Here is a 20,963-nt window from a genome sequence, read left to right as displayed (position 1 = left end):
GTGCAATAATCGGGCTTCAGTCTTCTCCGTTGAAATCAATGGGGTCGCTGTGTCCATTTCTTTTACTGTCTATGGTGCAGAGTCTGCAAATTATATTTATAAACCACTTTTATGTATTGCATACGTCCATAGAAAAAGAACCATACAAAATATTTTGTGGAAAAAAATGAAAACCAGTAAAAGTGCAGTCATAGAATTAAAAAATATGTACAAAAATAAATAATACAGAACATATCAAAAACATACTATAAGTCTATGATGCATAAAACCCAGCATAAAAACTTATTTTTTTTAATTTAGGGAGCAGAGAGGATGAAATAGGATCAGAATCCAAACGTATGACACCATATCCCAGAGTTAAATTCACAATATTTAAATGCTTTTTTACCTAAACTTCAGTCTTTAGTACACTTTCAGTGCAAGCTTTAGTGCACACTGCCAGCACTGGTTTAAGGTGTTTCATTAATGTAAAGTCACAAAAGAATGCTTCCCATATATAATGCTGAGGAACTGAAACAAACAGATTTTTTGGTTGTGTGTGTGTTCAAAGCCACACCAGAGAATCTTAATTATAGGCTACAGGTCACGGTTATCAGGTTGAGAATAAAGTTTCTGACTCAAACCTTATACTGTCAGTACAGATACTTAGACCATTACACTGGTCTGCTTTTTTCACACTAATTCTCTAGAATTTATTTATACTGCTAGCAAGACAAGACTGTACTGATATACCTGAAACATCAAAGTTTAGTGGTTTGTTCTAAGCCCACAACTCTAAATATAGAAATTTTCTGCTGCATATACTGAATTGTGATTGCCATATATTTAACACTTTCAGGTTAAATAACAGTTGTCATTTTAATTCTTGTGTGTAGCACACAGAAAACAAAATGCATACATGATGCAACATTTGATTTAGACAGAATCAGAAGCCTGAAACATAGTATTACATATAATTAAAACTTAAACATGAATCCGGTATTTACTTCTGGTAATGCAATAGTTGTTTTTCTTCCTCCTCTCTCTTACTTCTCAATATACTGTATTCCCTGTCACTTTTTTGTGCTTGTTTGAAGAATACATGAGGGTTTCTATACTTATCCCCCTTCTATTCACTTAAATGATCCCCTTTCTGCCTTTTTAACCCTGATGTATTCAGTTCCTCTTATAATCTGTGATCAGACCCCTGTGCCAAGTCTTTTTCTTCATTCTAAATCTTTCCCGGTCTTTCCAGATCAACTTCATTATTCCTCTTAATAACTCTTTCTTTCCACTTTTCCTTTCAAATCTTTGAATTTGATTTGCCAACCATCCTGCTTTTGTTGTTTCCATATGTTAGCTCACTGTTAAGACTTTTTTAATACCATTTTTATAATTGCTTTTTGCTCTTTGACTACTCATTTCTTTTTTGTGGTCTCTTTGTTCATTTGCTCCAGTGTAGTTTTCTGGTCAAGTTTCTCCTCCAACTGATCAAGTTCTTGCTCAAGTAGAGCCAGTTTAATTGGATCTGACTCACATTTGTCTTCATCCTCCTCCTCTTCTTCATATTCTTCCACTTCAATTCCATCCATGGTCTTTTGTAGCTGTGTCTTCACTTTGTTTAGTTCTAGCAGGCCGTGTTGAAGCTCTTTGCAGACTTCTCGGATCTTGGAGGCAAATTTGGTCTTGGCACCTTTGCGGAGTTCATTGGAGTCTTTGGCAAGAAAAAAGACATCCAGAGCAAGAAAGAGAGTGGACATGACCCCTGTGGTGATACTGATGGCCTTGGCGGCTTTGGCAGCCCCTCCAGCAACACCTAAAACTTTCACAGTGCTGATAAGCCTATCGGTGTTGATCAGGAGGGCTTTACCTGCTCGCCCACCTTCCTTCATCACATGCTTTATGTTACGGCTAAGTCTCGTGTTGACCACACTCTCAGAGTACTCCTTAAAATCCCATTCTTGCAGAGTGTTCATTCCTTCCTACATATACAAAAGACAAAATCACAAGTGAGATAGATAGATAGATAGATAGATAGATAGATAGCAAGATAAACGTACTTGCATGAATTCCAGACAATCTCTGATGTCATTGATCTCGTTCTGGTAGCCCTGGATCATCTTCTCCACCTTCTTGCGGTCCATTTTGGATTGAATCGCATCAGTGATGTTAGCTGTGGCTGAGGTGATGCTCCCAGCTGTTGCCACACTGATACCCACCGCAGTAACAATAGTAGAGGTGCCAAAAGTGAAGGGTGCCAGTATGAGGCCGGTAATGGTGGCTATGCCCCCAGCCACACAAGCCACACCCCCTCCGACAGCAGCGCTCACGGTCTTCTTATGGAAGTTGTCAGCAGTGTCCGCTAGTGCAAGCAACTCTACAATACGACGTTGCAGAGAGGCTCCACGCTGGTTGAACAGACTGACAAAGAGACGGGCTGCCATGAACACACGGTCTGCAGCAGCCTCAACAGCCCTAAGAGACAAACATTAACAAAACAGATCAGTGGTCATAGGAGGCAATTAGACAGTTTTTAAAAAAATTTACTCACAGCTCCTCCTTATCCTCCTGAAAATTTGCTGTTTCATTCCATTCAGTCCAACCTGTCAAAATTCAGTAAGTCATATGAAATTAGTGAGGACAAGTACTTCATCATTATTTGATATTTTTAGCAGTGCACTGCCGCTACAAACACACAACATGACATGGCTGTTATAGACGATGCATCATGTCTTATACTGTTTTTTAGTATTCTGTCATTAAGACATGCTTTTTAAGACGCTGTGTTAAGTTTAAAATGGTTGAATTTATACAACGCACTGTAGTATTACATTATGCTCTGTGCAGCTGAACATATCTTTTGTAATTTCTCCCTAAGAAACAGGTCAGGTGAATCAAAGACTAGCCTAGTTATACAAGGACTTCTTTAACCCTTAAATGCATGAAACTTTTGCTCATCATTATTACATATTCAGGTCTTTAGGTGACCCGGATCTAATACATACGGCTATCTAACTGTACAAAACTTTAATAGTATAAAACTTTCTTTGTATTTTAATAACAATTGTAAAAGGCATATATTATAAAATAAGGCATATTTAGTTACCTTTTGGAACTTGGAAGGGTTCAGTTTGATGGGTTTTTTTTTTAACATCATCACTCTCATCGTCAGCTCATTTCCCCAGTTGATTCAGCATCTGGTTCATATTCACGATCTCAACTATATTCTCAATCTCAAAACTATCTTTTCAACATATTCAAAATCAATATTTTGAGCGCTGACAGCTCCACCAGATCCACCATCAAGCGACAGTGACACTAATATTTAATTGTCGCTCTGCAGTAAATCGCTGAGTTTTGCTGATGATGCTTGTGTATTCTTTTGTTTTATGCCTGAGGTAATTATGAGTCATTATCATGTCATCATTGAGTATCAGACATTGTCACCTTGAGGAATAAAGGTGTATTGCACTTATTGAGTCATCAGAGATTCAATTCATTGTGAGAAGGACCTGGCTGCAGCCTACCGAATGGGGCGGGGCTACATGTCTAGCTCCGCCCCATACTTACTCTGATTGGCTCTGTCGTCTTTCATAGGCATACTGTCAACATTATGTTCAGTTAGTTTCATTAGCATGGACTTTTAGTTTTTTCATGTTCATCATGTGTTCCTTTGTTCAGATTTCCCGCTCCTCATTATTAGTTCAAATGTGTCAGCTGTGTTCTATTAATCATCCTCATTTGTGTTTTGTTGGTCCCTCACATGAATTCTCTGTCCGATCGCCATTACCCTATATGTGTGTGTGTTACCCTGCCTGTGTGCATGCCTTGTGGATATTTATCAATAAACATCGTGTTGAAACTTGATTCTTCTGACTTCCTGAAACCACACGTGACACATGCATGATAGGAAATGTGTATTGGGAGTTTCTTCACATTAATGCACTGACAACATTCTTAATGTTAATGTTTAATGTAAAGAAAACATTAGCCTACATCCTACTATGGCAAGAGAAATTAAGGTAACACTTTAGATTAGGGTCCAACTCCCACTATTAACTAGTTGGTTATTAGCATGCATATTACCAGGATATTGGCTGTTTAGTAGTACTTATATAAAGCACATATTAAAGGAGAACTCCGGGCAATTTTTAAGTAAATCTTGATCGTTAGACCTTTGTGAGTACTGACTATAGAAAAAAAACGAACCGGATTGGTGCTTGCTACGCGGAGCTGCGACCGCGAATGCCCAGAGCTCCCACCCAGCTAAAACGGCAGTTATGGGGGCATCGACATAATGAGCGTTTTTGAGCCTCTTAACAGACACAAAATGCAATTAAAATGTCTGTCCAACATGAACAGGGACCCTACATGTGAACAAGATGCGTTTAGCAACTTAGCCATTGTTTCAACTCACCTAAATAGTCTTTTAGACGGCAAGCTGTAGTCTCGCGCTGCAGTCCCGTGCTGTAGCCGGAAAAGGTAAACAATGTCCAGGTGGGAGGAGCGTTGATCATGTGCGACGAGTCTTCGTACATGAATGGCATTTTTCTTCAAACGGCCCCGCTGTGTTGAGTGTGTGTAGTCATCCTTGTCAAAGTGTTCACTGCAAATGCGGTAATCTTTAGCGCGTAGTACTTCTACGGGAGTTTGCACATCAAGTTGAAATACAACTAGCCACAAACTGCAGAATCTCGAGGTCATGGAAAGGAAGACGATGAAAATATAAGCTCTTATATTTTCGCATTCTGTTGTCACAATTCGGAAAGGCACAAACACGAACCATTTCTTCTTCACTTGTAAGCAACTCTGATCATAACTCGTCGCACATGATCAACGCTCCTCCCACCTGGACATTGTTTACCTTTTCCGGCTACAGCACGGGACTGCAGCGCGGGACTACAGCTTGCCGTCTAAAAGACTATTTAGGTGAGTTGAAACAATGGCTAAGTTGCTAAACGCATATTGTTCACATGTAGGGTCCCTGTTCATGTTGGACAGACATTTTAATTGCATTTTGTGTCTGTTAAGAGGTTCAAAAACGCTCTTTATGTCGATGCCCCCATAGCTGCCGTTTTAGCTGGGTGGGAGCTCTGGGCATTCGCGGTCGCAGCTCCGCGTAGCAAGCACCAATCCGGTTCGTTTTTTTTTCTATAGTCAGTACTCACAAAGGTATAACGATCAAGATTAACTTAAAAATTGCCCGGAGTTCTCCTTTAATGCCTTATTCTGCATGACCTTATTCTTCATTCCTAATCCTACCCAATACCTAAATGTAACAACTACCTTACTAATAATTAATAAGCAGTAATTAAGAGTTTATTGAGGCAAAGGTTGTAGTTAATAGTTAGTTAATAGTGAATATTGGACCCTAATCTAAAGTGTGACAGAAATTAATTATGAAATGTTTATTCGTTGTGGGCGTTGTGCAAAAACCCTGTACTGAAGTTAAAATAGAGTACACTAATAAAATATTACTCCAGTAAGAAAGGTTTGTAATGCGACACAAAAAAGATAGACCTAAAATAGGCTAGAACTTAGACTGACATTATTATGAATTATTAGGAGCACACTTGATCTGAGATTACTCCTGGATATTGGCTCATTTGAGGAGGACAAGACCAAATCAAGTATTTATTGTTCACTTAACTCCCTTGTTAATCACTGCAAGTTTAATCTCTAGATCAGTTGAATTCACAAATGACACATATAATGTTATTGATTGAAAAGAAGTAGCTCAAAAGATCTTTCACATATTTTTCATTTCCTTTCTCATACTATAGTGATATAAAGTAATCACATTTCATGAATCATTTGATTCATATATCATTCCTCTACCTGAAGACCTGACCCTCCGCATGTGGATAATCAACCAATACATTTTGGTTAAATGTTGTGGGGTTGTTCATGAGTTAGTCTAAAGACCAGCTCAATTTAGCAAAACAATAATTTCAGGGACAATGCAAGATACAGGCTAATGTTTCTTTTTCTTCGTGCATTTTTAAGGCTTTGTGAAACTGCACAGCTTTTTCAGTTCATATAGATTTGAATGACATACTCCGTCCTACACCGACTATGAACACATTTCCTATCATGTATGCCTAGGAAAGTTTCTGTTGCACAGAAAAAATACATACCTCAGGTCAATAGCGACCCTATACACAAAATTACTTAGAAAACAGACATTCTTTTATAATTATTATCTTATTATATTGTTTATAATACACCGATTGAGGAATACTACTACGGTTGATGTATAACTTTAAAAAAAGGGTAGTGAATGAAGTCCTAAGTCAACAAAGACCTGATGTATGTGTTTAAGGGTTAAACAGTACAGCAGACTAGTCTTCTAGGAACCCCATGACCAGCAAATTAGGAAAATATGTAGTTTTTGTGTTTAAAAATTTGACCCAACTCACCCTCAACAGTTTTCCACCAGTCCAACAGGCCATCATCCTATGAACAGAGAGCAAGAGATAAAAAACGGTTAAAACCGATTTCAAAATCAGTCAAATTTAACATTAATATATATATATATGTATATATAAAACAATAAAAAAAATATATACCTTTTCTGCCTCAAAAGAATTTAAATCTGTTGGGTAGGCAGCCATATCCACTGGCAGGATTTCAAAAGTACAGTCCTATCACATTCAGAGAATAAGATATAAGGCATAATGCGATATCGATGCACCATAGAAGCAACATAATAATTTGCAATTACAACTCGCCTCAGTTGTCTGAAGTTGCTGCATTTCCAACGGCACCTCAATCATATCTTCTTGATCGGAACACTATAGAAAGATTTTATAGTTTGACGATTTTTTTTTATGTAAACTATTAATATATATTTTTTAAAGTGTTACATTACCTGAATACTGGGTGAAAATGTTGACATTCTAGGTAGAGTTCTCTTCACTCTAAATGATACAACCTGAAAGGATGTGAACAGCAAAGAAGATTAAGCAGAATACAGTATCTGAACTGACACTAAATAATTGCAAGTGCAAACAAAAAGCCCAATTCCACAACTGTTTGCGGCATTATGATGAAAATGATCATCAGTTATGCGTGTAATTTATTGTACTGATGGGCTTCTGTTTCCTACAATATTCCCACCTGTGTATACCGAAGAGAAAACAAGTGATCCTCACCTTGGTATTACTGTTAGAGAGTTTTATATCATTATTTTCCATGCATTTTCTGGGCACTGCAATAGATTTCTAGGACATAGAGGAAACAGTTCAACATTTGTTGCATGACTTCATTTACTTTGCAGGCAACCGATTTTGTACAGTACCTTTTCAGTGCCAGTGTCCAAGAAGCTATAATCCCAGTCAATAGATTTACTGTGCTCACTTAGCGGATCCTACACATAGAATTATCTGTCATTTTAATTATATAAAATCGTTCAAAAGTACATGATAATTGTAAAGACTGTCAACAATATAAAAATACAGCAATAAAACGTGGAAGCTGTGTTACCGTCTCAGCAGTGAAACGTAATGCCGGTTTTGGAGAACTGTGGAAAGAGCCACTAAGCTTCCCTGAATTATCCTGCACAAAAGGGACAGTAATTGTGAATAGCAGACGACTAAGCAATTTCATACATTCGATTGCATACAATATAAAGGGCAATGATAAGCACCTTTAAGTTTTGGAAAGAGATATATAAGAGATCGTCATTACTGGCCAGCAGTTTAATGTGTAATGGTGGGCTGTCCTACAAGAAGAAAGCTTGTTACTACTGTGCTTTAACATCTGGAAGTTAGGGGTACCAATGCAAAAAATACACAAATACACACTACCCATAAAGAAAATAGACATTAATATGATAATTATTTAGTTATTGTTGTAAAAATATACCTCTCCAGATGTGTCCTCAGTTCCTCTAGGAAATGTTTGGAGAAAATTAAACAGGGAATTTCCCTCCTAAAGAAATTAATATGAGAATTAGAATTGCATTTTGCATTTTGTTTGACTGTGAATTCATGATATATGGCCAATGTGATTGAACCCCAGTGGCATTGCGGCTTACAAGACTCTCACTGGCTGAAAAATCCTCATTTTTCAATGTTGTTTCTACCTGTGAATGGACAGCAAATCTTCATATTATACAAAGCTAAACAAATTATATCATAATTTAGACAGTATTGCTGTATAAACGTAAACTTTAGGCATTCATTTAAGAATAAATGACTGCATGAACAAGGCTGTAGTTTTTTCCACACCTTGGTGTTGTTGTTTTCTGTTTGGTTGAGATTTCCGGCTGAGAGTTCTCCATTTTGAAATGATAGTTCTTCCTGCCAAGAAAGAAAGAGGAAGGAAACACCAGACATGGTATGTGTGAGCTAAACCAAAATTGCAGGTAGCATTATTCTGTGTAATAATGTGTAACATGAAAGCATGATTTTTACAGATTGAACACATATTGTGGACACAGGGTGGACCACCTGAGCTTTTGTGGTGTCCTTAGAGAAGCCTAATCCAAACCTATTGTGTCATTACAAAAGCTGTGATTCACATTGGATGTTCGGGTAAAGACGTCAAGTTATGTAAAGTGTAATGTAATTAAAACAGACCTTATTGCTGTGTTGGTTGGACAGACGGTCAGTGGTGGCAGTGAAGCAATCCTGGGGAAAACGGAAAGATAATCACTGAAAAGCTTGCATTATCTTCCATATCAGATCATAATCAATAGCTCAAAGTTTATATGCAACTCTACAGGCAAAAATCTCATTTGATCATGGAATTCATATCCTGAGTATTTGGATGATGTATGAGCAAATTCACTGAGGAAGTCTCAAGCCTCCCCTAGTGGTAAAAGAGGATACACTGTCATGGCTTAACAGTAGCTGTGTGATGTAATGTATATAAAAATGTGTGTCTGCAATGCATAATGAGACACAAGTGGTTACAAAAAGTTTTTGGACACCTGAACCAAACTTAAAAATGCACAAATTTGACTGTTAGACAATGGATGTTAGCAACATTTTGATACCTCAATGAGGTTCAATTTCATGGTCAGGCCATTTACTTAAATTACACTGAATTTATTATTTCAATAGCATCTGTAAATCAACATACTGTATAAAATAGCTTCAAGTGTCTGTCATCAATAAACACATGTTCTACCTCTTGTGCAGGAAGACTCATCAACTTTTTAGGAGTTCTTTTAAACAACTGGCTTAAAACAGCAGCTTTCCCCTGACACATAAAGAAAATGTACATTCTACTAAGATTTTCATTGTAAAAAAGAAACATTAAAAACAACGAAATGGATATAAATATACAACATGTATGATAAAAGTCAAGAATATAAATTTATGACCTTAGGGTTGTTGTTGTCTGGTTGTTGATCATTGAGAACCGAGAACCGAGTTAGCATGTTCTGGGAAAAGATGTTAACTGATTATTCTTAGAAAAATTTCTATATTTGTATATTATTATTATTGCCAATTATATGTATAATTGTATATATATATATATATATATATATATATACATTTCTATGTTTATATAATCTACACACTGCATAATAAATCCGAATCTTCCTTTTTTGCAGTCTGTCTATATTCCAAAATGTTACCAATGGTAGTAAAAATGGTATTCTGAAAAATCAAACTATAACATCAACTCTAAAAGTGCAATAAGATAAACAATTAGAAACTGACCATAATTTTGCTGTTCTCTAACAGACCTTCATTATTGTCAGTGATTCCACCATGCACAATATTCTCATCCAAGAGAACAAAAAATGGTCAACTAACCATTGCAAATGAAAGCACAGATATTACAGAGAGTCTGGCTCCAACAAACTAATTACCCTAGCGTGAATGTTTGCAGTTCCTACACCCTTAAACATGTACCGTCTCACCTCAGAAGAGTGCTCGGCTGCGTATGATCGCCTGGACATTGAATCTGCTTTCTCCTTTAGCACAAGCAGAGACAAACAGTATATGTGGCCGCAAAAAAAAAAATGTGAGTATTTAACAGTTTGACACAATGACACATTGCTCACCTGAATAATATTCCTCTGAATCATGTCACTGTGTGTCAACTTCACCTATATAGCAATATTCACTTTTACTTACAACTCAGTTTATGTGTCATCCTTTTTAAAATATCATGCTTTAAAATGAACTTGAAGGCACACTGCTTCTGATTTAAGTATTTTCTGAAACGATAATATAATTTTTCCTGAAAAGTAATACTATTTAGAATCATTCTTTAATATTGTGTCAGGTTTTTTTTTGTTGTGCAACATACAGTATGTTCAATATCTCACATTCACACCTATACTAATAAAATGGGGGATTCAGCTCCAGACATGTTTTCAGTGGTTCATATAAATCTATAGTTAATCTACCTGTTCTTTTATGCTTGCTTTTTCTTTCCTTTTTATTCATTTAAAAAAAACTTTAATCTGTATTTTTTTTAGAATCTGCATGTTCTTAATTGATCTTAATTGTACTTTTTTAACTCTCTCTCTTCTTGGACACTGAAATATTATAGATGTACTATACAAATGGGACGCCAGTCCATCACAGAGCTAACACACAAAGACTCACACCCTCGAATTATGTGAAAATCTAATACATGTATTATTTTAAAATGCCATAGCCAACCTAATGGCAATATTACTGAAACCTCTTTAGTGAGCATATGGAAACCTTTTCACACTGCTCATTCTCTCTCTTCATCTTGAACAAATTCTAAATTATCTACAGAAAAAATGCAAGTATTAATTCTAATTTATAATTAGATTTTATTTCCTTTACAATTATTAATATTTCTTCAAATTAAATTTAAAATAGCCAAACATTAAAAATAAATTATTTTAGCATGGTCACCATGGAACTGAATTAAAAAAAATGTATTTATCTTTTCATGTGACTGCTTCCTTACCTCATTTTTAGCGTGGGGGAGGTCTGAGCTTCTGCTTCGGTTTTCCCTCTGTAGTCTGATCAACCACTGCACTTCTTCATTTCTAACTATAAAAAAAACAAGTTTGCACAATGTATCATATAGCAACCAAAATGATGATTATTGAAGCGTTTCACACGCAACACTGCGCCGGAGAGTAGCCTACTATGAAACAATCTTAAAAGCGACCAACACTGACATCATTCATGATCATAAACAACTGCAAACAGTGTCAACGCCTCGGGCTCATGACCCTTCATTAGTTATTTCCTAGGATTCACTTTAGTTTGCTCACTTTTTATGCTTTATTTTAATTTCTAAGGAACAATGTAGAATTGTTTTTCGATACTGACATTCCGTTGTTAATGTGGATTTTTCTAGTCAGAGGCAAAGCGTCTGAACTAGTATGACACATCGCGCGTACGAGCCAAACAGGAAGACATTTGACTGTACCGAAACTTGACTCTATAGTTTATTTGATAAACATACAGAATTGACAATTGCGACGATATACTGTTTTGCCTACCTTGTGTTCCCACGCGTACAGCTAAAGAGAAATGGTCTGTCAAAACTTGTCAAGCTCCGCCCAGTTAATCTGTGTTGAGTAACAACAGAATCACAGCGAGACGGTTTACCAGGGTGTCAGTATGTCTCTCCAGTCTCTTTACATCCAGTAAGGGGAAAAAAGAGAAAAAAACCACCAAGAATTCATGGGTTTCTTCAGAACAGGTTTATTATAATAAATTTCAACTTTTTTGTTATATGAAGGTCACATTAAAATTTAAATACATTTAAATACATAAGGAAATGTTACAATATTTATGTTGTGAAAATTCATTATATGATTTTTAAGACACACAGATGGCTATCAAAAAGCTGTGACAGACAGATTAGATAGATAGATAGATAGATAGATAGATAGATAGATAGATAGATAGATAGATAGATAGATAGATAGATATAGACAGACAGACAGACAGATAGATAGATAGATAGATAGATAGATAGATAGATAGATAGATAGATGACAAATATACAAGCAGATAAATGTTATAAATAATTAAATAACGTTTTTTTATCAGGAGATAATATTTACATAAACGTGTTCAGGACCATATAAATTCATATTCTTTTAGACTAATAAAAGCATCAATTATAGCAGTGGATATAAAGCCATAAAAACAAGTTAGGATGCCCAATTTTATTTGCTGTCTAATAAGGAAAGCCAGTGTACTTATATAACTATATAATTTGTAAAAATCTAGTGTCTAGGTATTAATAAACCCAGAGGAGTGTTGAAGCAGCAGTGGATTCCAATCCACTTATAGAAGTTTGTCTTCTTTCAGAGTGCTGGTCAGCTGCAACTCATTTCGGATGCTGTTAAGTTCCACCAAGCCCTCCTGTAGCTGGTCTGCCACCTCTCTGATCTTCGCAGCAAATTCTGACTTTGCACCATTTTTAAGCTCATGAGAATCTTTGGCCACAAAGTAGATGTCCATACCGACAAAAAGCCCAGTCAAAACCCCTGTGGATATACTAGCAATCTGCACAGCACGTGCTGCAGTGGTTCCTGCTACATTGGCTATCTGCATCACACGCATAATCTCATTAGCGTTCGTTAGAATAGCTTTGCCCGCCATGGCACCATCCTCATAAATATTGTCGAAACAAGGGAAGTCTCGATTATAGGCATGCTTCTTCATCTTATTCAGGTTGAACTTGCGTAGGTTTGTAATTCCTTGCTTGATGAACTTCATGCTTTTGTTAAGGTCTGCCATCTTCGCCTTGTAGTCTTCCACAATGCGCTCCACCTTCTTGCGATCCATTGAGTTGTTGACGGTACTGGATATCCCAGCGGACGCAGAGGTAAGCCCGCCTGCCATGGCAACACCCAGGCCAACCGCAGTGACAATCAGAGAGGTTCCCATGGTGAAAGGTGCCAAGATGAGGCCGGTTATGGTAGCAACACCTCCCACAGCGCTGGTGGAGCCACCGGTGATCTGGGCAATTTTAGTCTTCTTGTTGAATCTGTCCAGGCCATCGGCAATGGCATGCAGGTCAATCACATGCTGCCATAGTCCTTCTGCTCTCTCTGAGAAAAGTTTATTAAACACGCAAATGCCTTTTTGCACCTTCTCAGCAGTTACAGCAAAAGCCCTGAGAAAAAGGCCAATGGTCAGTCAAATTCTCTTTATCTCCATGTCACACACACAGAATGAATTGGGACTTACTTGGCTTCCTCTTTCTCTGTCATGTTGTCACTATTGGGCATGTCCTCCCATTCTGAATTGGGAAAAAACAAAATGGGAGGACAATAGCTATGAATATCAAGTCACCATTAGAATGGGCCATCCGTTCAAACTTGGTTATGTTAATGTTAGTTTGTCTAAACTAAGAAGTTAAATGATGGGAGGTAGGGGATTATTTCTGAAAGTGGACAAACAGTCACGCCAACATGGTGGGAAAAACTTACGTTCCACAGTGTTCCACCAATCCATGAGGCCATCAAGATCCTGTGATAGATACATTTATGATAACTAAAAAATGGTCTATTTTAGAAAACAAAGTCAAGGATCTATATTTAATCAACCAAACCTCTTCATCCTCTTTCTCATTTTCACTTAAACGGAACTCATCTAGCCATTCCATGAGGGACTTCTTGTGTCCTTTAGTCTGATTTAAAAAAACAAACAAAAAAGTAATGTCAGGTTACTCTGCAAGCAGAGATTGGACAATAATGTGTAAAAGAGAACTTGATGGGAGAATTCCAATGCAGAAACACACAGAAATTGCAGAAGTTGCGAGTCAAATAGGAAGGTAGTTTGTTCATGTGGTTTTGTTTATGTAACAGGTTGCAAAAAAGCACTATTTCTTGTGGCTGGTGCAATAAAATATAGTGGCCAAATCAAATTTGCAAGATACATTTTTCCCTCCTAAAATAATAGTAATTGAGTTTTTTTTTATTTATTTTTTTATTAAAATACAAAACTAATTTATTGTCAGCTGACCTATAGCATAAAACAGAAGGTGAGGTCTTTATATTTAGGATACCACAATAGTCTCCCAGTTCTCATTCCTTGCCTGGTTGTGTCTTGTTTTTAGTGTGACAAGTTTTATTTTGATTAAAATAACTGCTAGGACATTTCAGCACCTCTGCAAGGTCACTGCCACTGCCTCCGCCTTCATTTTGGTTTCCATTCTTTTTCTGCGTTGTTTTGTTCTGTAATAACAGCACATGATTTCACTGAATAACAACTGTGAGCATGTAAAAACGTAAGAAGGAAAAATTCTTGTTTACCTTTGGTACAACTTGGGGCATGAATGGATTTTTGGGTTTCTTTTGTCCTTTTTGCTGTGAAAATGTCATATGGTATAAAGCTGTTCAAATGGGATGAAGTGCAGATCACCTGTTTTGGTTCTCTGGAAAAATGCACTGCTAAGGGCATCAGTATTCACTTAAAATGATAAGATGGGTGCAATTACTTTTGTATTTTCCTCTTTTCCAGGTGTTTCAGCCACTGTGTCGGGATTCTTTTCCAGGACCTCATTGCTATCGCCCTGCAATAATGAGAAGAAAGCATATAACCCTATTCCTATGATTCAGATATGACTTTAAAAAGTGTGTTTTTTATATGTGTTTGGCATATAATCTGTATTGAAGAAAAAAGAAATAGAGAATACAGAACCTAAATTATGAGAAAATATTAAATGATAAATTAAAAGAAGTGACATTGTTAAAAACTTTATCTAACCTGTCATGGTTGCCAGTCAAAATAGCAGTGTTTAAATTATAGCCTCACCAATTGCTTTGTTATTGAGTTACATAATTCAACCTGTCTAGATGATCTTGCACAACAATTTGAGTCATATTTCACCTGGCATTCTGATGTGCAAGTAGGAGCTTGTTTTTTGTTTGGTTAAAGCAATTTAGGCTGGGCCAATAAAAAACGAAAAGTACTGCTGAAAAAGCCCAAAGGCATGTTCATATAACAGCTTCCATACCAAGTTGGACTTGCACAAGATACCTAGATGAACAGAAGCAACTTAACTAGTCTGTTTCAACATGGTTTCAATAAAGCTTATAGTTTAGGGGTGATGTTTAAGCAGTGTGTGTGTGTGTGTGTGTGTGTGTGTGTGTGTGTGTGTGTGTGTGTGTGTGTGTGTGTGTGTGTGTGTGTGTGTGTGTGTGTGTGTGTGTGTGTGTGTGTGTGTGTGTGTGTGTGTGTGTGTGTGTGTGTGTACACACACACATATATATGTCAATTTTAATATTCAAACAATACGATAGGAATATCACCAGAATGACTACTGTAAAAAATAATAATAATAATCATTTTAATTATATTATAACTTAATATAATAATACTATACTATTTTTAACAGTAAAATATTATATTATAAAACAACAATACAATTAAAATAAACTAAAATAAATAAAAAAGACCATCACATTTTGGTAGTCAAAGCAACAGCACTTAACCGTTCCTCATATTATAAACCAGTGCAGAGATGAAAATGCATATTTACCTTCTTATGGGTTGGTTGGCTCTCAACATCAACCAGCTCCTCTGCATCTAAACCAGAACCCATATCCTGGTATAAAAGAGAAAAGTGCATCATTGACAATAATTTGATGAAAATGCCCTTGTCTTTTGAGATTCAATGGTTAAAGACAATCCTGATCCATCCAATTATGTGTGTAATAAATCTGAGCTGTAATTTAGCTTGCAAATAATTAACAAAACTGGGTTACATCTTTAAAACGTATGCCCACCTGCATGGATATTGACTGTTTAACGCCAGGTTTATCAGTGGGCTCCAAGAACTGTTGTGTTTTTTCCATGCCCTGTTGGGGAAGCAGATGCCTTCTTATTACTAGAACTAGTGACATTACAAAAAAGATAAAGTCTGTGAAACAGTTAGTAAGGCTTAACTTACAATACATGGAACATAGAATACCTAGAAAGGTGAAAGAAAGTGAAAGGGACAGAGTGAAATATAGGAGTAGCAGACAAGGACTTACTTCAGCAGTGGAGGGCTCGCCACAGTTGTCATCGATTTTAAAAAATTCTCTGTCCATTATAAGAATGTCCTAATAGAGGACCAAGAAACAGATAAAAGGACTGAGAGTCAGAAGAGTAAAAATAGGACTATTAAACACTCATGATGTTGCGGTCAGACCAAACATCGTCACATGCTGAAGGTTAACTTTGAACCGGGAGAAAGAGAAAGAAAGGCGTTTTTGTTAAAAAAAAAAGACCTTCATTAATCAACACTGAATGCTAAGGCAAAGCAGACCCCAGATCAGCAACATCTATAGATACCTAGGTAAAACATAAATATTGAAGACGAATAGGGGGATGACAGCTCAGTACAAGGGCATTTAAGAAATTAAATCAAATATTAAAAATTTAATCAAAGTAGCCTAACGGTAGGCTAGTCTCGAGGCCTCGGGTAAGTCATCTATACATAGTCAAGTCAAATCACGGGATTTATAACAAATAAACGCATCCATGCCTCTCTTGGTCGTTTCCTGAACATGGCAGTGCTTTCCCAAAATACATATTAAAGTTTGCAAAGTTGTTTTACAAATAAACACTGTAACAACAAAAAAAAGTCGTTAAAGTTGGAGCAACAAGACATGCTCAACTTACAGCACAGCCGTAAACCGCACACTTCCCTGAGGAAAAAATGTTGAGTATCGAGAAGAAAAATAAACCGGTGATCTATGAAATGAAAGACAGCTGTGTTACCTTAAATTGTTTCCATGTTATTTTCTTTTGACATGCAGTGGTTTGCCTTGCAGTGTGAAGTATCGAAATGTTATTAACTCCGCCCTTTTGCTGTGTTTGTTGCCTCCGTTTTGTAAATCCATGGACAGCAGTCAGGTGGTGCTATTCAGCAGAGCAGGGGGCTGGGGGCCCCTGGGCTTGAGGTTATGTTTGGGCCCTAGCCTACCTACACTACAGAAATGACCTCGACTATCATCATTACGGAGTAGCACAAAATACACAAAAATTAGAATATGCTTTGATGTTCATAAGATATGAGTCATGAGATCACTTCAGTATTTCCCTACTTCCTCCCAATCCATCATGGTGATTGTCAAGGCTGGAAACGGGCTCATGCAGAATATATAGAGAAAAAAATGATTTTGAGGTCAAAAAGAATTTTTTTTTAGTAAAAAAGTTTTGTTTAGTATCTGCACTATTGCAGATAAACTGTGTGACTTATATTCGATTAGATAGTAGTTTCTTAGGCAATGTGTGATGCATTTCCCCCCTGCTAATTTCAAACCATTATGCTAATACGGCTATAGCTAAACATTGGCTAACAGGGGTGGGTTGTAACACTTAGCCTATTTAAAACGTGTTACAACCATTCCCTTAAGAATATATGTTTACATATATATAATTTATTGATTTTAATGTTTTTAGAGAATAACTAGGCATGGAAAAAAGAAAGACTGACAGAGGTGTCTCTGCCAGTGTTTTATATAAAGTGGTTTGCATGGAGCAATTTAACAACTCAAAAGCCAAAGAAGGTTTGGGTGAAATGCACCCTATGCAAGTTCTGAGCCCATGAAGTCTTCACTCCAAGGCTAGCAGCGTCATTCATCTGTCAGTTCAGAACTGTGACTCTGATTAAGAATACACATCACACACGCACATTGACATGTTATTTTTTGTTAGACTTAAAGATGGCTACAAAGATGTTCTTTAATCTGGTACATTGTAGTAGTGTTTGTTATACCGTTAAGTAACCTGTTTATTTAGTAGATTAATTTACACACACAGACTTTTTTTTTTAGACCTTAAGATGTACAAAGATGTTACATTGTACTAGCCTAGTGTTATTATTAAATGTACTGTTAAGAAGAAGAATCTTTTATTGTCATTATGCTCGCACATAACGAAATTTTGTATGAGACTCTCGGCTTTAAAAAAAAAGTGACACAGCAATTATATAAACACAAGCAATTCTATAACACGAACAATTATATGACACAAGCAATTATAAGCCCAACTTTTTAAATAGAAATATAAAAATAGAAATAAAATACATCAAGTAAAAACCGAACACTAAATATATTGAATAGCAGCAGAGTGAATATATACTAGAGTATTAAAATCAAAAATGAAAACGTAGTGCAGCAGTGCAAAACAATCAGAGTTTTGCTTTCTTGTAAGTCTTTTGCATCAGTAGTAATAGATAATAGATGTGCATGTGAGCGAGTGAGTGTGTGGCTATACAGTATAGAGGAGTTGCATGTGTGTATGACTGCGAGGGAATGGAAGGGGGTGATAGCTTTCACAGCTCTGGGAAAAAAACTGTTTTTTAGTCTGGTTGTAGTGGTCTTGATGCTTCTGTACCGCCTTCCCGAAGGAAGTGGTACAAACAGCCCATTTCCCGGGTGGATGGGATCCGCCACGATGCGTCTGGCCCTCTTCCTGATTCGGACAGCATATATTGTGTCCAGGTCTGGTAGATGGCAGCTCATGATCCTCTGAGCAGTTCTCACCACCCGTGCCAAGTCCTTCCTTTCCTTTGCTGTGCAGCTCCCATACCACACCGCATTTAAACAAAGTATGCTTTCTATTGTAGCACTTTAGAAGTTCTTGAGCAACTGAGAGCCGAGTCCAGTACGTTTTAACTTCCTGAGGAAGAAAAGACGTTGTTGCGCCTTCTTCACCAGGTGTGATGTATTAACCGACCAGGACAGGTCAGATGAAATATGGACTCCCAGGAACTTAATACTATCCACACGCTCCACTGCATCCCCCCGTATTCAAAGAGGAGTGTGCTTTGTCTTCCTGGACCTTCTGAAGTCCACCATGACCTCCTTGGTCTTGTTGGTGTTCAAAATAAGATTATTTTGTTGAACACCAATATATCAGGTGCTGGATCTCCTCTCTGTATCGAGTCTCATCATTGTCAGATATGAGACCCACCACGGTGGTGTCGTCCGCAAACTTCACAAGCGTATTTGTGGAATGAATAGAAAGACAGTCATGAGTAAAAAGGCTGGAGAGGGCCGGGCTGAGCACACAGCCCTGCGGTGTTCCAGTGTTCAGGATCAGAGTGGAAGATGTAAAGTTCCCTATCCTCACCAACTGTGGACGATTCTTGAGAAAATCCCTGATCCAGGAACACAGTGAAACTGATAGTCCCAGGTTGTGGAGCTTCAGCACCAGCTTGTCTGGGAGAACTGTGTTAAAAGCTGAGCTGAAGTCCACGAATAACATCCTAACATAAGTGTTGGGGTGCTGCAGGTGTGTCATGGCTATATGGAGTGCTAGCGAGACAGCATCCTCCGTAGAGCGGTTCCTCCTGTAGGCGACCTGAAGGCTATCGAGACAATCAGAGATAACATCTCTGATGTGATTAAGGAGGATCCTCTCAAAACACTTCATGATTACTGGGGTTAGGGCAACTGGACATTAATCATTGAGGCATGTGCCGACTGATTTTTTTGGCACAGGCACAATGATAGAGGTTTTGAGGCAGACAGGGACCATAGCAAGCTGCAGGGACAGGTTGGAAATGTCCAGGAAAACTCCTGCCAGCTGGTCAGCACATGATTTCAGAGCCCAGCCCGACACCTTATCTGGTCCTGCAGCCTTGTTGATATTGATGTTCTTTAGGGTATAACACACTTGGTGCCTCTGCAGGACGAGGGGCTGGTGCTGCTCCTCTAGCTGGGGGAGGTGCACAGTCTCTCTGCTGCTCACTGAATCAAAGCGTGCAAAGAAGCTGTTCAGGGTATCTGGCAGAGCGGGGTCATGGCTGACCTGCCGGTCACTGTGCTTATAGTCCGTAACGGTCCTGATACCTCTCCACATATTACGTGGGTTGTTGTTATTGAAGTGCTTCTCAATGTGCTGTTTGTACTACAGTAAGTTTGTTCAAGTAGACAAATTTAAACACACAAACACATAGTCAAACAGAAAGTCTGTTATAGAGAGAGAAATTGTACTTTTATTTCAATAAATCTGTTTATAAACAATATCATATGCTATGGCATCCATTTTTACTTCTTTTGTCTGTTGTTACAACTTACCCCAGGATGTGTTACTACCCCGGTGGTAGGTTGTAACAAAGGAACACCATGTATTTGACATCAACTCACGAGGTCTGCGATATTCGTATAGAGGGCTTAATTGGTTCGATTTGTAGTAAAAAAATGTGGGTACTTTGTCTAAGAGTTTGAGAACTCAAGCTAAAAAATTCAGCGAGTCATAGGTGCGCAAGCAAAAAGTGTTACAATCATCCCCAGTCTCCCCTAATATCAAATAGTCGTTATAATAAATACAGGATGTGCTCTCTCTCAGTTGAGAGAAAATCAAAACCCTGAAATAACACTGAGCAATTAAGCCAGAGAGAGTATTAAAGAAATGTATTGTCATATCTGTGTCCTCTTATGTTAGATTCTTAAATTCAATGAATAAATTAAATCTGAATAGGCTAAGATACACTTTACGGCTACAACAATCAACACTATCAACAAAATCAATAGATGAATTTTACATAAATTATATGAAGAGATTAATGTTTTAAATATATTTATTTTTTGTAGAAATGTTAAATTATTGGAAAAATTAAATAGGATATAAATTATGAAAGTAGGCCTATACCCGACAGTATGGCGGCAAATTATTGAGTTAAATCCTTAAATCAACAGCTTCTTTTAAAATGATAGTCATTTAACTTATCAACGGGGGCCTATAGGCCTATAGCCTGCTTGAATCATTTACTCATCTGAGGAACAAAACACTGTGATGCTCGGAGACGCAGTTCTGCTGCCTCTTTTCCAGGGCCGAACGGTATATGGTTCCAGTTGTATTTCCACTTGAGCTTGGCTGCGCGCTATTTAAGTGGCGTAAACACAAATTGAAAATAAATTTAAAAGAAATATCTGATCATCCTCCGACAGGCTTCCTCCACTGCTGGTCAATGCTAAGTCTGCTGCTGGTTAGATTGGTGGATTTTTTTAAACTCTTTTGTCACAATGGAACCCTACTAAGACAATGTCTTAATTATGAACATTATAAACATAC

General features: G+C 37.4%; 1 protein-coding gene across 3 annotated transcripts; it reads right to left on the bottom strand.

Moving 5' to 3' along the window:
- Nucleotides 1-254: 254 nt before the first annotated feature.
- On the bottom strand, nucleotides 255-16,769 carry LOC143740388 (uncharacterized). Of its 3 annotated transcripts, none has more exons than XM_077232523.1 (30): nucleotides 16,659-16,769; nucleotides 15,929-15,997; nucleotides 15,680-15,751; nucleotides 15,433-15,498; nucleotides 14,389-14,463; nucleotides 14,204-14,257; nucleotides 14,057-14,125; nucleotides 13,501-13,578; nucleotides 13,379-13,418; nucleotides 13,137-13,188; nucleotides 10,888-10,969; nucleotides 10,001-10,045; nucleotides 9,857-9,910; nucleotides 9,311-9,370; nucleotides 9,115-9,186; nucleotides 8,562-8,612; nucleotides 8,211-8,282; nucleotides 7,997-8,065; nucleotides 7,846-7,911; nucleotides 7,628-7,702; nucleotides 7,465-7,536; nucleotides 7,280-7,348; nucleotides 7,134-7,202; nucleotides 6,851-6,913; nucleotides 6,711-6,773; nucleotides 6,549-6,623; nucleotides 6,399-6,435; nucleotides 2,531-2,582; nucleotides 2,040-2,454; nucleotides 255-1,961 (listed from the first exon to the last, which is right to left on the bottom strand). In XM_077232523.1, the coding sequence occupies exons 2-30, from the start codon at nucleotides 15,983-15,985 to the stop codon at nucleotides 1,398-1,400; spliced, it is 2,688 nt and encodes an 895-aa protein (XP_077088638.1). In that variant the 5' UTR covers nucleotides 15,986-15,997; nucleotides 16,659-16,769; the 3' UTR covers nucleotides 255-1,397. The 3 variants fall into 3 exon arrangements, with proteins under 3 accessions (XP_077088638.1, XP_077088639.1, XP_077088640.1); XM_077232524.1 differs by having other exon boundaries at nucleotides 8,018-8,065; nucleotides 10,888-10,973; nucleotides 16,659-16,733; XM_077232525.1 differs by lacking the exons at nucleotides 13,137-13,188; nucleotides 13,379-13,418; nucleotides 13,501-13,578; ... (5 more) ...; nucleotides 15,929-15,997; nucleotides 16,659-16,769 and adding an exon at nucleotides 11,432-11,559 and having other exon boundaries at nucleotides 8,018-8,065; nucleotides 10,888-10,973.
- Nucleotides 16,770-20,963: the final 4,194 nt, after the last annotated feature.

This window comes from Siphateles boraxobius, unplaced genomic scaffold, assembly GCF_051911475.1.
Source record: "Siphateles boraxobius isolate OS27281-9 unplaced genomic scaffold, OSU_SipBor_1 1, whole genome shotgun sequence".
NCBI classification, from domain to species: domain Eukaryota; kingdom Metazoa; phylum Chordata; class Actinopteri; order Cypriniformes; family Leuciscidae; genus Siphateles; species Siphateles boraxobius.
The sequence above is the reverse complement of the archived record's forward strand: the minus strand, read 5'-3'. Positions and strand labels throughout refer to the sequence as shown.

Coding starts and splice junctions, on each gene's coding strand:
- LOC143740388 (XM_077232523.1), bottom strand. CDS start 15,985: ATGGACAGAGAATTTTTTAAAATCGATGACAACTGTGGCGAGCCCTCC. Junction 9,371..9,856: donor CAGCCGAGCACTCTTCTGAG/GTGAGACGGTAC, acceptor ATCTTTTCCCAG/AACATGCTAACTCGGTTCTC. Junction 8,283..8,561: donor CCAACCAACACAGCAATAAG/GTCTGTTTTAAT, acceptor CTTTCTTGGCAG/GAAGAACTATCATTTCAAAA.